The sequence below is a fragment of the Juglans microcarpa x Juglans regia genome, chromosome 4S, assembly GCF_004785595.1.
Source record: "Juglans microcarpa x Juglans regia isolate MS1-56 chromosome 4S, Jm3101_v1.0, whole genome shotgun sequence".
Classification (NCBI taxonomy): Eukaryota; Viridiplantae; Streptophyta; class Magnoliopsida; order Fagales; family Juglandaceae; genus Juglans; species Juglans microcarpa x Juglans regia.
In genome coordinates this window covers 2,759,569-2,775,238 of record NC_054601.1, presented here as the reverse complement: position 1 = coordinate 2,775,238, position 15,670 = coordinate 2,759,569, and the positions used below count along the sequence as shown (strand labels likewise).

At 35.9% G+C, this 15,670-nt stretch overlaps 2 protein-coding genes across 2 annotated transcripts; both read right to left on the bottom strand.

Moving 5' to 3' along the window:
* Positions 1–4,897: 4,897 nt before the first annotated feature.
* Positions 4,898–11,355, bottom strand: LOC121262731. The gene is made up of 2 exons (XM_041165321.1): positions 10,761–11,355; positions 4,898–6,422 (listed from the first exon to the last, which is right to left on the bottom strand). Exon 2 carries the CDS (start codon positions 6,399–6,401, stop codon positions 5,268–5,270), a length of 1,134 nt encoding a protein of 377 aa, XP_041021255.1. The 5' UTR covers positions 6,402–6,422; positions 10,761–11,355; the 3' UTR covers positions 4,898–5,267.
* A 2,384-nt stretch (positions 11,356–13,739) lies between these two features.
* Positions 13,740–15,084, bottom strand: LOC121262273 (EPIDERMAL PATTERNING FACTOR-like protein 2). Its single transcript, XM_041164671.1, has 3 exons — positions 14,447–15,084; positions 14,326–14,360; positions 13,740–14,222 (listed from the first exon to the last, which is right to left on the bottom strand). The coding sequence occupies exons 1-3, from the start codon at positions 14,562–14,564 to the stop codon at positions 13,950–13,952; spliced, it is 426 nt and encodes a 141-aa protein (XP_041020605.1). The 5' UTR covers positions 14,565–15,084; the 3' UTR covers positions 13,740–13,949.
* Positions 15,085–15,670: the final 586 nt, after the last annotated feature.

Below are 15,670 nucleotides of genomic sequence, written 5' to 3'. Positions count from 1 at the left end.
CACTGCTCTTTAGTGCAAATTGATTTTTTTTTTTAAATATGTTTTTTTTTTAAATATCAATATACTAATAATTACTTTTATAGTCATTAAATAAAAAATATTAAAAAATTAAATAAAATATATAAATATCAAATTGAGAAGATAAACTCAAAAGGCATAGTATCATTTTCTTACTTTAATAGGAAAATGCTACTTAATCCTCTAAATGTTATTGCTCAAAGTTAACGATCGAGTATTTTAATTTTTTTCATTTTATTCTTTTTTACTTTGTTTTAATCAATTATTCTTTTTTACTTAATGATTAAGTAAGTGACTATTAATAAAGTTGTATATTTTTTAACTTTTTCTTAATGGCTAAGAATGTTAACAAAATATTTTAAAAAAAAAGATAAAAAAAAAAAAAAAGAAAAAAGAAGAAGAGAGAATTACAAATTTATGCTAGTGGCATGCCCAAAAATAAACGATGGTAGCCTACTAGAACCATCCTGAACTACAAATTTGCCCAGTTGTGACCGGATGTGCCCCTAGGCCAGATTACTTTTTTTATTTTTTCCTTTTTACATTTTTTCAATATTTTTAAATACTTTAAAAAAATAAAAAATATCAATAATCACTTTCTTAACTATTAAGAAATAGTTAAAGAAAAAAAATTAAAAAGTTAAATAAGTAAACCATCAAAGAAAGTAACCTACTATCATTTTCCATTAAAATTAACTTATACTCCATTAAAATTAACTTGTTCGTAGCAGTTTCTTCAAAACTGTGTAACCGGATGACGTGGCTCTGACAATTTGTTTTTTTCAAGAAAAAGAAAATCGAGAAGACATCAGACTAGAAGAAGGAAGAATGACTGAGATCTCAAAAGAAGAAAGGACTGTGTGGTTCAGCTTGAAACCGAGAACGTCAGATAGTATCCAAAGAAACTGTAGTCAAAGGGAAATTAAATTTCCAGGAAAAGCATTATGCAGAGAAAGCGATCGAGCAAAGGGAGCAAATCATGGAGGGCGTAGACAACGGAGGGATAGAGACGGTGTTGGACTCCAAAGACATGTAACAACGGAGCAAAGCCTTCGACAAGCTCACCAATCGCATCGAAGATCACCAACTTGACTCCACTCGCGTCCAAGAGGCAATGGCATCGATTGCAGCATCAACAGAAGCGGATTGGAAAGCTATGAGATTGAGAGAGAAAGAATTGGCTTCTGTTAAGATTAGCGCAGTTGATTTTTTTTTTTTTTAATGCCATACAAATCATTGCCAATTGCCTTCAGAATAGTTTTCAAAATATAAGCAAAATTCTTCACACTAAAAAAGATTTTTACTAGATTTTTGTATTGAAACTGCCATCTAAATGCAAATTCTGACGGATGCGACTTTTGAAAAAAGCTCACTTTATCATGGAATTCGATCAACCAAAATTTTTTAAAAGGGCTTCACTAAGTTGAGAGTTCCAAAAGCTATGTAATCTTGCAAAAATAGAGAAGGTTAGATCACCTCTCACCCTCCAGTGATCTCTTTTTCCTTCAACTTGCACATATCTTCTATGGACTTGCAAATTTTTTTATCAGCTCGTCAACCTCTTTCTCTAATTTCTTCAAATCATCCTTGGGGGCATGTGAATATAATTTATTTACTGTATCCATTACCTTCTGGCGAGCCCTTCTTATACTTCTTGGTTCATCGACTCGAAATCGAAAACGTCGGACAGCATCCAAAGAAACTATAGTCAAAGGAAAATTAAATTCCCAGGAAATAAGCAACCTCCCCACTCTCCTCCTTCAAACTAAATTCAACCCATATTGTCCATTCTTAAGGACCCAAGCTCCTGCTCTCTCTTCATGTCAGTAGCAAAGTATAGTAGAGTGAGCAAAACCCACCAAACCAAATACATTTCTCTACAATGTGAACATTGATGAGAGAAAGCGCGAAGCACGGCTACCATTCCACATAAGAAGTGTTCCAGAGAAAGCAGGGGCTTCAAAAAGGTTTCAAGGCTGGGTCATGAGGTGAGAAATCTCACATGCGTGTATCCACTTTCTTTTTTTCTTTTTTCTTTTTTCTTTATTTTTTTATTTTTTATGGGGCGATTACCCGTGGTTGCAAGAGCCGGTTGTAAATAACATTTTTATTGTTTCTTTTGGGCATGCTTGGGAATCATAGATGAAAACCTTTTTAAGAGTAATTAAATTTTTGAGTTAATATGTTTTATTAAATGAAATTGTCATAAAGTTAAAATATTTTTATAATATAATTTTTATTTTAAAATTTAAAGTTTGAAAAAATTGTAATGATTAGATAATGATTAAATGAAAATTTTAAAAATTTGAAATTAAAAAATATTTGAATTTTATTGAAGTTTGAGAAAAAAATTATAAGAAATTCTGAGATGATGTGAGATGAGATGTGTTTCTAAAGCAACACCTTATTATGTCTTTTGAGACATTTTTAATATGTTTCTTTCTCTTTCCTTCTGTTTTAAGTAAAAATTTGTATAAGCTTCAAATCGATAAATTCTATGCAGTTTCTTTACAAAAGAATATCCCTACTAAATGGGGTAAAAATAATAGACCCAGATATACCAAGTTCAACCCATTAAATGGTCACCATTAAAGGCAAGTGGGAAGAAACAACGAGGGAATAAGGAAAGGTAAATATCAGATGGGAAGAGAAAAGAAAGGAGAAATAGGAAAAATCAAGAAAGTTGAAAAAACAAGTCAGACACGCAAGGAATGAGTGACATAAAGTTGACTTCCTTGCCTACCACTAGCATGACTACAATAAAAGGAGATTTGAGATATGAGGAAAGGGGGCTTCCAAATTGCTAAGCAACAATGACGAGATGACAGAAATCATCTTCAACCTCACAACTAGAGAGGATCTTCTCCAGAAAAGAGGTTTCTGATCTCTATTGTACAGAGAGAAATAAGAGACTATAAAATACTTATATTATAATAGATTTGTCCTTAAAATGACACGTAGACGTAGGCTCTGTACCTAATCAAGTAAATATGTATATTTTCATTTCTATTTACATTTTTTGTATATATTTTCTATTCACTATTATAGATATACATACGGACATCGTACCACTACTTCAGACAACCTCTCATCTAGTCTTAGACTACCTTAGTAGGCCTTGAATTACCCTTTCTCCCGTTCTGTTGTGCAAGTTTTAGCATTAACACCCGTCACAAAAAATAAAAAACAATCTATTTTTTTTAGTGAAGTACAAAATTTTACAAAACACAATTACAAGAGTTTATCTATTTAAAACTTCTCCCTGACGTTGATGTTCTTTTTATTGTATTGTCTTCTTTTCTACCGACCGTTTGCCATCAGTGCTTTCTTTCCTCTGTCTTACTTTTTCATACTTTTCTTTTCTTTCCTTTTCACCGGAGTGGTCCTGACGATTTCTATAAAAAAATACAATTTTTTTTCAATTTTTTTGAATATTTAAAAATACTTCTTTAACAATTAAATAAAAAAATATGAAAAAAATAAAATAAGAATCGATAGTTTTGTCGGGATGCATCTCGGTAGATGCAGCATTTTTTCTTCTTTCTTTCTTTTCTCCTGGGTTTTCTCTTGCTATTTTTCTTTGAGAAATATTAGAGTAATAACGCACAGGAGACTTATTGGAACAAAATTTCTATAAGATATGAGACCCAACATATTTATCAAATAAAAATAATGATCTTTATTTTTTAACAATAATTTTTTGTAATTAAAATTAAAAAATCTTATGTGTTGGATGGCTAGTCACCCTAAAAATAATAGCGAACACTCTTAAATTATGAGTTGCCTACCATAATATGATGGATTGGGTTAGGGTTGTAAATTAACTACTTTGTTCAATAGATCATCCGATATTCGCTCGGTTAAATTCGAATCATTGAAGAAAAAATTCATCCATGAAAGCAGATACCCACTCAATTTGTAAATGACACATATTTGATTAAGTTAAACTTGATTCGAGTAAGGCGTATTAAGGCTTGCTTGTTTATGCCAGAATCATCTCATTAGTTCGACTCGATTAAAGCTTGTTCATATATAGATTATATATATATATATATGTGTGTGTGTATAAGTATTGCAACTTTTATAATTAAATATATAGTATGTAATCTAAATACTTATGCCTAGTCACCTATGCTTATATATCTAATATACTATATAGTTATATGTTATTTAGTTAAGTACTTAAATCATTAAATTATAGTAGCTTTTTTATAATTTGTACAATAGTTAATCTGTACGGCTTAATTCTAAAAAAATTCTTTTTATCTATATATTCAGGATTATTTCATATCATGAATTTGTATAGTTTAAAGTCTGTTTACATGTATTTTGTTGATTGGAAATCATCTTCAGATTTTGTTATCTTACGTATTTTTTTCATAACTTCTCTACTATTTTATTTATTAAGTTATATTAATAAAAAAAAATATAAAATACACGACTCGAGCCGAGCCAAGCTCGAGACTCGAGCTCGGCAACTCTAACACCGACTCGCTTGGCTCGAATACAGTCCTAGATTGCAGGTGGCAAGAACAGATTCTCAAGTGTGGTCCAATTGCTACCATCCAATCGGACCAACGGATCCCTATGGTATCACTAAAAGAAATGATAACACAACGACTCATTTATAAATTTTCTATAATTTTAGAAGAAAATAATATTTTTTAAACTATATATTCTAATTTTGATTTTGATTTTGATTTGATGTATTTAAATTTAAGAAATATTATTTTATTCATAAGTTGTAAATGAATTGTAGGTAGGTTGTCATTCTATCATTGCTCATCACTAATGTTTCAAGTAAGCTAATAAGGAGTACATGTGGAAGTCATGTTACATTTTTAAAGTATTTTTGTAAAATTAGTTTGTGTAAAGTGTCATGTAAAGTATTGTGTGTATCATTTTTCTCTAGTCTTTACACCCTCCAACTCCAGCACCCATCATGCATGGTCAATAATACTAGACTGGCTGCTCGCCTCAAAGCGGAGAATCAACCATTGACCAATTTTTTCATGGACAAGAGTATCTAACTAATATATTTCATTATCAAAAGTATTTTTTGTAATGTAGGTTTGAGTTCCTAAGATTTCCTAAAACCATCACACACTCAAAGCAAATACAGGGAGAACATGTACAATTGCTCATCTCCCTCTACATGTCCATCCTTGGAAGAAACAGCTCAGGGGGAAAAGGAAAACCCGACAACATATTAATAAAAAACCATCATTCTGTGGCCTCTTCGCTGTCGTTTATATTATTTTAGAGTCTACATTCTCGTTTCTCAGTGATGCTAAGCCAGCCTCAGTTTTTATTTCACCTGTATGATCCCTCTCCTTTGTAGTTTTAGAAGCAGAGCTCTCCCCAGACACAGCAGATGCGTCAAGGTTGGCAGGTCCCTTTGGTACTACAGTCCCAGAACCAATTGATAACGCTATTTCTCTATTGGTTGCATTAGAGGCTATATCCATCACCCGAGTCGACTCGTGGAATCTCTCTGTTCCGTTCCAAGATCCAGGGGTTTCCATCAGCATCAAGTTTGAATCATTGTGCACTCTTGGTACAATATTAGCTTCCCTTGTCGAGCCACTCTCTGAATTTGCCACTCCAGATACAGAACCTACTTGAATATGGATAGCATCTCCAAAGGCAACACTTCCTACTTGACCCGAATCTTCTATATTAGCTTCAACTTCTAGTGTGCTATTAGTTTCATTGACCTGCTCTACTTCAATTTTGTCTGCATCCTCTACTTCCTGCCCCTTCACCGTTCTCAAACCTCCACTTTCAAATTCAGTGCCTATACTTAGGGTGTTTTGAACCACCGCATTGGATGCATCATCGCCTTTGTAATTTTCCTCCCTCGCCTCCTGGGTATTCCTTTCTTCTTCAATTTGGGCATCATCTTCAAGAAAGCTTCCATCCTCAATTTGATTTCCGTTCCCTTCATCATCTAGCTCTTCACTTCCTCCTCTTTCCCTATCTTCTCCATCTATTAAATCATCCACTTCTTCAGATTCTGCCTCGTCAACTCTCTCAAAATCACGTCCTACCATTTCATCATCTCCACCACCTCTTTCATCATCAATTTCTTCTGGTTTACTCTCTTCTATTACTTGTTCCAGTTCTTTTCTTTCAGTTTCTAAATCTGTTTCCTCCAGTTGAGGGTGGAGGTCCTTTCTCCCAAGTTTAATGATTTCATGCCCACTCAGGATTTTTTCAGATACCTTTCTGGAGTTCTCTTCAGATGCCTTCTTCCTTTCATGGGAATGTTTGACTTGGTAAAGCAGCCATATGCAAATGGCAAGCAAAAGACATACCTGTATTGCATGCTTCACCTTGAAGCTTTTTGACCTCTGATTTCTACTAGGTGATTGTTTCAACATGTTTAATGCTTGAAAAGAAGCCTACAAATATCACCATTAAGTGGAGAACACAATCAGCATGCAGGGAATTTAAGATTACAAAAGAATAATCAGAAAGAAAGCCAACCAAACTAAATAGGTACGATCTATATGGAAAAAAAAAAAAAAAAAAAAAAAAGCATGAGGTTTCAAATCATTTAAAGTCAAATTTGGACTGGTTCGTTTTCCTTGTCTCTTGGTAACTACACCAGCATTGTTGATCATACAACTACATTTGGCAGTGGTACCACCAACATGACTAAAAAGGAAGTGAATTTTGGACTTTTCATGTTTTATATTGTAAAGAACTACACCAATAACCTAGGTCAATCGGCTACCCTTGGTAGTGTACTACCAACCCAACTCAAAAGAAATGAAGTTTGGACTTGGAATCTTTATTTTGTTTGGGTTACTAAACTATGGTGAAGAACAAGGGAAAGAGCTGCTCTGTGGAACTCAGTGTTAAGTGTTCCTATGGAGGAACCATAGACGAAAGAAAATAGAAAAGGCCTTCAAAAAAAGCAAGTGATGAGAAACCTCAACGAAGTACCAGTCCCACAACCGTAATGGCCTGTTACAATAAAGAATTTGTGTGATTTTCATTACTTGAAAAACTGTTATTACATGGGATCCTTTTATAGACATAAGAGTACAATGAATGGAATATTCTAGAGCTAATGCTACAGATTCATTTGCAGAGGTAGAGAGGCACGGCGCATGCTCTGCATATTGCAGAGTTTGTTACGTGGAATTGCTCAGGTCCTTGTGCTGTGATGGTTGCAGGCTGAAGGTCTTTGCAAGGGCAACTTTGTCCTTAACCCTCAAGTCAAGTGGCAAAGCTTGGAGACGAAGACTTGAACAAAGTGATGAGAACCAAGCTGCTGAAAGAGGTTTTGTCAGGAGGTCTGCGAGCTGGTCTTTACCAGAGATGAAAGCAACATGCAGGGATTTGTTTTGAACTCGGTTATGCACGAAATGGAAGTCGATTTCAACATGTTTAGGTCGTGCGTGCGTGAAAAACTGGATTAGATGAGAGGTATGTTGCACCCATATTATCACAGTAAAGAAGAGGAGCTTCGTGTAAATTTATCCCAAGATCCCTGCATAGGTGCTGAAGCCAAATAACTTCAGTTGTTGTGTTTGCGACAGCTTTAAATTCAGCCTTAGTTGATGAACATGCAATCGTTGGTTGTTTCTTGGAGGACCATGAAATGAGATTACAGCCAAGAAATATGCAGTAACCACTTGTTGATCCTCGATTGTCTGGACACCCCGCCCAATCGGCGTCAGAAAATGTAGTGATTTTGGAAGTGGATGAGGATGACAGTTGCAAGACAACAGTAAAGGTATGTTTGAGATACTTGAGAATGCGCTTCACTGCTTGCCAATGGGGGACCCGAGGAGTATGCATGAATTGACATACTTTGCCAACAATGAAAGCAAGGTCTGGACATGTGAATGAGAGGTATTGCAATGACAAAACAGTGCTGCGATACAAGGTGGGGTCTTCAAAGAGATGCCCAGTGAAGGCACTAAGCTTTTCGGAAGTAGACATAAGGGATTTTACAAGCTTTGCAGACTGCATATTAGTTCAATGAAGCAAGTCATTGATATACTTATGATGTGTTAAGAGCAGTCCGTGAGAGTTGAAGGTGGCCTCGACACCCAAAATATAGTGTAAATTGCCTAGATCAGTGATCGGGAAGTCACTATGTAGAGCAGAGAGCATTTCAGAAATGTACTTCATAGATGAGCCCGTGACTAATAAGTCATCAACATAAACTAACACAAATGTTGTGACTCCTGCAGAATTATTAATGAAAAGAGAAGAGTTTGCAGAGGAGATAACAAAAGCCAGATCAAGTAAGCGAGAACTGAGCCGTGAATGTCAAGCACGAGGTGATTGCCGAAGCCCATAAATTGCTTTGTTTAACCTGCAAACGTGAGAGGGATATTGAGGATGTGAGAACCCAAGGGGTTGGGACATAAAAACAGTTTCAAGAAGTGGTCCATGCATAAATGCATTCTGCACATCATATTGCCGAATGGTCCAGTGTTGAGACGCATCAAGAGCAAGAACGGTGTGAACCGTTGTAGCCTTAACCACGAGGCTGAAAGTCTCATCAAAATTGATCCCAGATTGCTGGAGGAACCCTTTGGCAACCAAACGTGCTTTGCGATGTTCAATGGAACCATCGGCAAGCCGTTTTGTTCGGAACACCCATTTGCAGGTGATAGTGTTTGAAGCTTGAGAAGCTGGTACTAAAGACCATGTCTGGTTAGCAAGTAGAGCATGAAACTCTTGTGCCATAGCAGTACGCCACTCAGGGTACTTGTTTGCAACTGAGTAATTTTTTGGAGGCTCAGGAACAAGGCTTAAATCAGTGGCAAAAGCACGGGGTAAGGGCCATTTTATGGAGCCATCATGAAACTTACTTGGGCATAGGGAATGGGTACGTGACCGAGTAACCATCAAGTGTGCATGTTGCTAAGGAGGTTGGGAAGGCGTGTTGTGTGTGGGTGACGAAGAAGGTGGTGGTGAAGAGGGAGGAGGACCAAGAATTGATGAAGAATAAGACGTTGTTGAGGATGGATTGGACTCGAAATGAGGTAGAAGCATGTGAGTGGGTTCAGTATTGGATGTGGGCTTGGGAAGAGTTGAGTAAGGAAAACTGGATTCATTGAAGCGAACGTCTTTGGAGATGTAAGTTCGGCCTGTAGAGATGTGATGACAGATGAAACCTTTGTGAGATGGGCTTAAGCCCAAAAATACACAAGATAGTGAACAGAAGGAAAATTTGTGAGGATTATAGGCAGTGGTTAAAGGCCAGCACTCAGAGCCAAAAACCCGCAAGATAAGAGTAATCAGAGTGAGTGTTATAGAGTAAAAAATAAGGTAAGGAGTTTTGTAATGTATGAGATGGAAGCATGTTTATTAAATAAAATGCATGTAGAAATGTGTTGGGCCAAAAATGGAATGGGACAGAGGAGTGCGCAAGAAGGGCAAGGCCCGTGTCAACAATATGACGGTACTTTCGTTCAACGATGCCGGGAAGATTATGCTGCCGAAAGATAATTTGCACAAACTCGAGAGAGGGATGGCCAAGTCTACTGTGCCATAAGGGAAACAAGAGATGAGTGTTGAGAGCAGATGGAGATGGAGATGAAGCCGAATGTGGTGGGATGGAGTAGAGGCCGTTACTGATTGTGAGCTTAATATGAAGGATCAGTCCATCACAAACTAGCCAAAAATTAGTCAGATAATGAGCTTAATATGAAGGATGTAATTGTTCTCCAGGTCTAAAACAAACCAAAAGAAAATTGTTCTCCAGGTCCACTACTGTTGAAAATCTGAGGTTAAAAACCTTCTTTCTTTCTCAGCAACCACTAGAGTGTCAAGTGTCAACCAAATCAACTACCAAAGCGTGAAAGAAACGAAATGAAAGCAGGAAAACACATCTCGGGGTAGCTAAATGACAAACGTATTGCAGTGCGTGTGAATCCGTGCCAGTAGCAAGTAGCATTACGTAGGAACATTTGCACAGTAATGCTCTAAATTAAACTGCTGCTATCTATAGCTTAGAAGCACCTTCTTCCCCTAGTTTGAAGGAAATGCCCATTAAAATATAGAGTTGTAGAACGCCCCAAGGGATGGACCAGGCCACATCAGGGACTTCCTCCCAAGCATGTGGATCTCATACACCTCCTACACTTGTCACAGCGAGTATGGAGTGTCACGGTTAACTTGCAGGTGACAAACATAAGCTTTGTTCATTTTCAAAACTTCGTGGATGCATGGGAAATAGAAGAAATTGGACATTGGACCCGAGCTAGCAGGAAGGAAACTGCTATTGACCCCTTTTTTTGGGTCCATAAACAGCTATAAAATTGAAAGCACCAAAAATCACACCCAGTCTCGAGCAGCTCTCAAATTGGTGTGCACAAGTCGATTTTGCATCTTCAACCAAATAATGGATCAACCCAAAAGTTTAGATTTGATAAGAAAATTAAGGGAAATGAGTCATTATGGAAGAAACCCAGATGCTCAATCAAATACCAGGACTGACCCGCTTGACAGCCGGGGCCTAGCTTTCTTCTTATCCGAACTCTACAACAACCATTAGACAGCACCAAACACAAATTGAAATTCATTTCTCAGAATTTGAAGATTCCACAGATTTTGTGAAAAATTGTGGTGTCGAACAAAGAAATAAGAGAGAAATTGAGAAGCATCAGACGGCAGCGAACCCAAACTGATTTCCCATCCAAATCTTCAAAAAAACATATACGATATAGGTGCCAGTGAAATGGATGCATAGAGAAGAATGGGAGAAACTGTACCGGTTAAGTTGCTAATAAGGATGATCGAGGCTTCAAATCGGTTATGTACGGGCACAATAAGCTTCCTGGCAAGAAGGTTTCTTCCCTAGAAATCCAAAGTAGGCAACGGAGAGAGAGAGCCTTGAGTCGTTAAGTGATGCGAATAGTGTGTCGCTCCGTCTGAGCTAAGCAACTCCAAAGAAAACCCCTCGCCATAAGAATGAGAGAGAGAGAGAAGCTTGTTTTTATGTGTGACAGAGAAAGGTGAGCATTAAAAACCACTTTGAATCAACTGCATGGGCCACCTTGGCCATATCCTAAGATAACGTAGCTAATATCTTCTGAGATTTCATTTTGAGTAAACTTTGATTACTGATATAATTCTCCTTTCTTGATTAATTACGAGTGAAAGAATATCTCAAAGTGCCTTACTTGAACGCCACCCTTTCTTGATTCATTACGGATGAAAGAAGAAACGCTTATAATTGGCATGTACACGGGAGAAAGATCAACAAGAAAATGATCATTCGATCTACATCATTATCCACGCTCCAACACCTTCTACGCCACTCAAAATCTTCGAACCTTCCAGCAGTTCTTCCATTTTTTGCAAACTTCTTCCTGATTCCAACTTTTATTTACAAAGGATATACGTAAAACTCTTTTTACAACCATTTATATAATTATGTTTTAAATTAATGATATTTTTATAAAATAATTTATAAGAGTACCATCATTTTATATAAATATTCTAATTTTAAAATATAGTTTTAAAAATAACTGTACATGTATCCCTGCTCTTTATTTATTGCCCGGATATGTGCGTATAAAAATGTTATATACCACACTCACATCTCACGACTTCCATTTTAATATAAAATGTCACATTTATCACTAAATATTGTGATAAATATGACACATCGTACATTAAGATGAAAGTGGAATGTGGGTATGGTGTATAACATTAATCATGCGTATATATTTTATGAGTAATGTTATATACCACACTCTCATCCTACTAAATAAGATGCGACACATTCATCATTATTAGATGATAAAGAATCATCCATTAAATGATCATTCAATAATAATAAAATATATCACATCTTACTTAATAGAATGAAAGTATAGTACATAGATTTTTCCATATTTTATTTATTTGAGGTGATTTGCGTGAGACCCATAAACATCTTTGCCTAAACTTTCATCTCTAAATTGAAACAAACTAATCAAATAACTTATAATATTTAGTAAGGAGTTTTGTTACATATAATCACTTTTACGTATTTTTGTGTAATCTATTGATGCTATTAGTGAAAACAGTTATTTAATATTAAAAAAAATGATGCAACCAATTACATTAGTGGAGTGTATAAGAAATATGTAAAAGTGACTACAAATACTATACACCACATTACCATTCTATTTTTATCACACTATATAAAATGTGACATGTTTATTATTAATGTTTTATATCTCAATAGTATGTAGCTAGTAAACTACTTATAAAAGTTGAGGTGACATAGAATGGCAAGATTGATCATGCGATTAAGTCGTTTATGGCGCCCATCCAACGCAGATATCTTGCTTGAGCTTATTTCCAAACTCCAAATAGTTAGGTATCATATTAGTTATACCCTTTTAGGTTTTATTTTTTTTTATAACTCCTTTCAATTAATGTCATCTTTTATAATTATTATAATTTTCTTAAATTTTCGTAACAAATAAAATAAATAATTTAATTTTTTAAAATTTTAAAATAAAAATAATATTAAAAATATATATTTCAACATATTTTAATTTTTAATTTTAATCTTAATTAATCACATCTGTAAAATAAACTAAGTGTTGGAATTTATCTTTAACCCTATGGTTGATTTTAATCCGACTCCTATTCTTTTGATGTAGTTTAATTATTTAATTGCTCTGTACCATCTGAGTCTTACGCGTCGGCAATCTTTATTCGATACAACTCAGAACAGAACCGTACGTACAAATACAACTCAGAAGGGGCAGAGACCACCTAAAAAATGACGAAGACGATGGCGAGGATCACGAGTCACGAGCCTTCCCCATCTAACTAACTTCGTCGTTTTTGTATCTTTTCAGTGCCATAAATAAGAAGCTATTTAATTTACTGCACCCTCTGCGTTCTCCAGATCAATATGCATCGAATAATGCAAGTTAAAATTAAGACTAATGTTAAATATAAATTTTAAATAAATAAATTTTATATAAATGTTTTATAAAAAGTGAGTTGTACTAATAAAAAATAATTTTTTTTTTAATAAAATCTACTTTTTATGAGCACTTATATAAAACTTATTTATTGAAAGACTGTACAAAATAATACGACGGTAATGACTGAAAATCTCGTTGTCAGGTATCATCTGGATAATATTTTTAAGTATTTTATAAATAATTATGAAAAAAATAATGAAAAAATATTAATAATAATAAATAAATAAATAAATAATAATAATTAAATATTAAATACCTCACTACCGCCTGAATCTACGTAAGTGTTTAGTCACCAAGAATTTAAAAGAAAAAGAAAAAAAGGTAAATATGAGATCATGTACTGGTACGCGTTTTCAGTTTTCTGAAGTTTATCGCTTCGAGGTGGGCTGGGCTGTCCAAACGCACAGCCACAGCCACAGCCACAGGCTCCAATCGAGGATATGCACAAATCTTGTAAGATACGAAAACGGAAACCATCTGACATTGCTTAGGAAAAAAACGTTTTACTTTTTGAAGCGCCCTTTTATCTCATTTAATATTCCCAAGCCATTTCGTCACTTACCATCAAAATTACACACCTCGAGATTAAAAAAAAAAAAAAAAAAAAAACGAAATTGCCGTAATCATCCTAAACATTTAAATTCAGACTTTAGTGCAACTCTTATATATACACGATCTTAATGTTATGGCAGAAACATCAACCTTCTGCTAACTTTTAGATTAGATAGAATTAACAGTAGTAATGAAGCAAGGAATGTGTACAGAAAGTGGATGCTGAAATTAGGGAGCTGGGCACACAGCTTAATGTGCAAAAACAACCCACGAATGCACTCTACAATCCAATCCCCATCGTATATATATAGGGATGGTTGAAGGAAATCTCTAAAAAGATGGCCAGAGAAAGGGACGGATCAGTGTTACAATTGCTAGTATCTTATTTACCAAATTGAAAATGGTGAAAAAGTTCAATCAAGGATTGAAGATGAAGTCCCCGCACTTGCACTTCCAGCACATAGGCTTGTAGTTAGAGACCCCATCTCTGGAGTATGCAATTGTGGGGGTCGCAACAGCAGCTGCAGAGAAGTGGTTTGTCCTGGGTGTTTTTTGCAGTACTCTTGGGACGATCGGGACCTGAACTGCTTCGCAGTGCTTACAGTTGCTGCACCTCCTCTCGCAACTTGGTGGCCTTGACCCTATCTGAGTTCTCACCATCCTTACTACTTTCTTCTCTTCTATCCTTTCCTGCTCATGATTATATGAATTCAATTTCAACATTTCGATCAATACAAACACCGTGGAATATGATCAGATAGAGCAAGCTATGGAAATGTTGTACGTTACTTACTTGAGCAGCCTTAACTAACTCTGGAATGCCTCTTCCTGTAATATCTCATAAAAGTTAGGACAGCCCAAGTCAGAAATGAAGAGAAATATCATGTCTTTCTATGAGTAGTAGTGTTTGTTACCTTCAGCCATGAATCTCACTTTGGTCGAGCTTGAAACCAAAAGCACAAAGAGCAAGCTGGAAATTATGAGTAGATGTCTATATCTGTGCCAACAAACGCAATTTTCAGAGCTGTCCATGTTTTTTTTTTTCACGGTGAGAGGGAGAAGTTCTTTTGAAGGTAAAACTAAAACCCTAAGAGGAAAACAAGGGGAATAGTAAATAGGAGTAGATCAAGAGAGAGAAAGAGAGGCCTGAATGCTGGCAGTTTAGAAGGAAATGAAACCGAAATTCTGAAAAGTGTCCAGGAGAAGGTTCAGAGAGTGAATGCTACCTCCATAATGCAAATAAGATTGCCACCTTTTACCTCCCCATTTATATTTTCCCTATCAGTGGTGGAGGCGGAAGGCAACAAAGAGTGGTACAAATCTACAATAAAGCTTAAAAGAGAGATGAATTAGGACCCCAGCCGAAAACGGAAGGACCTCGACCTCGTTTCATGAGCCACCAGAAGCCAAAGTGTACCATATGTGTGTGTGTGTATATATATATATATATATATATATATCATGTTTATAACTGGAAGTAGCAGAAAGAGAGGGATGGACAGCACATGAGCAACCATAAGCTGGTATCGATGCCGAAAGCTAGAGGTGCATTCTGTCATGATGGATGCAGAAACAGCAACAAGAAAGAACTACACACCTCCTATATATATATATATATATAATATATATATATACATACATACCTGCAAATTGATAGAGATCGGTTCCCCACAAAGGACATCCGTTATATAGTAGAAGTGGTACGTGGGGACTCTTGGGTTTTCGTTTTCCTTCCATATTTACCTCGGATTTTCCCCTACGATTTCGCGTTTTCCTTTCTGGAGATCTGAGCAATTCCATTTCGACACGCTAAAGTCGACCTCGCCTAGCTTCTTTCTTATCTTCCGAAAGAGTATGGTAAATAATATTTCCCAAGGAAGATACTGTATTTTAGGGAACGTATCTAGAGAATAGACACAAGGGACTGCGTTATAAGTTCCTTGAGAAGCAAACGTCTTTCTGAAGGAATATGCATGGCGGGTTGGGGGCGAATTTGGCTGCAAATTCACGCACTGTACCGGGGAGAATAACGTTTGATCGTTATACATTCTGTACTTTGTTGAAATTAATTGCCGTCAGTAGCCTAGCCTGTTTCAGCACACTGCATCGTCCATCCAGTGCGTAGCGACTACGATTCT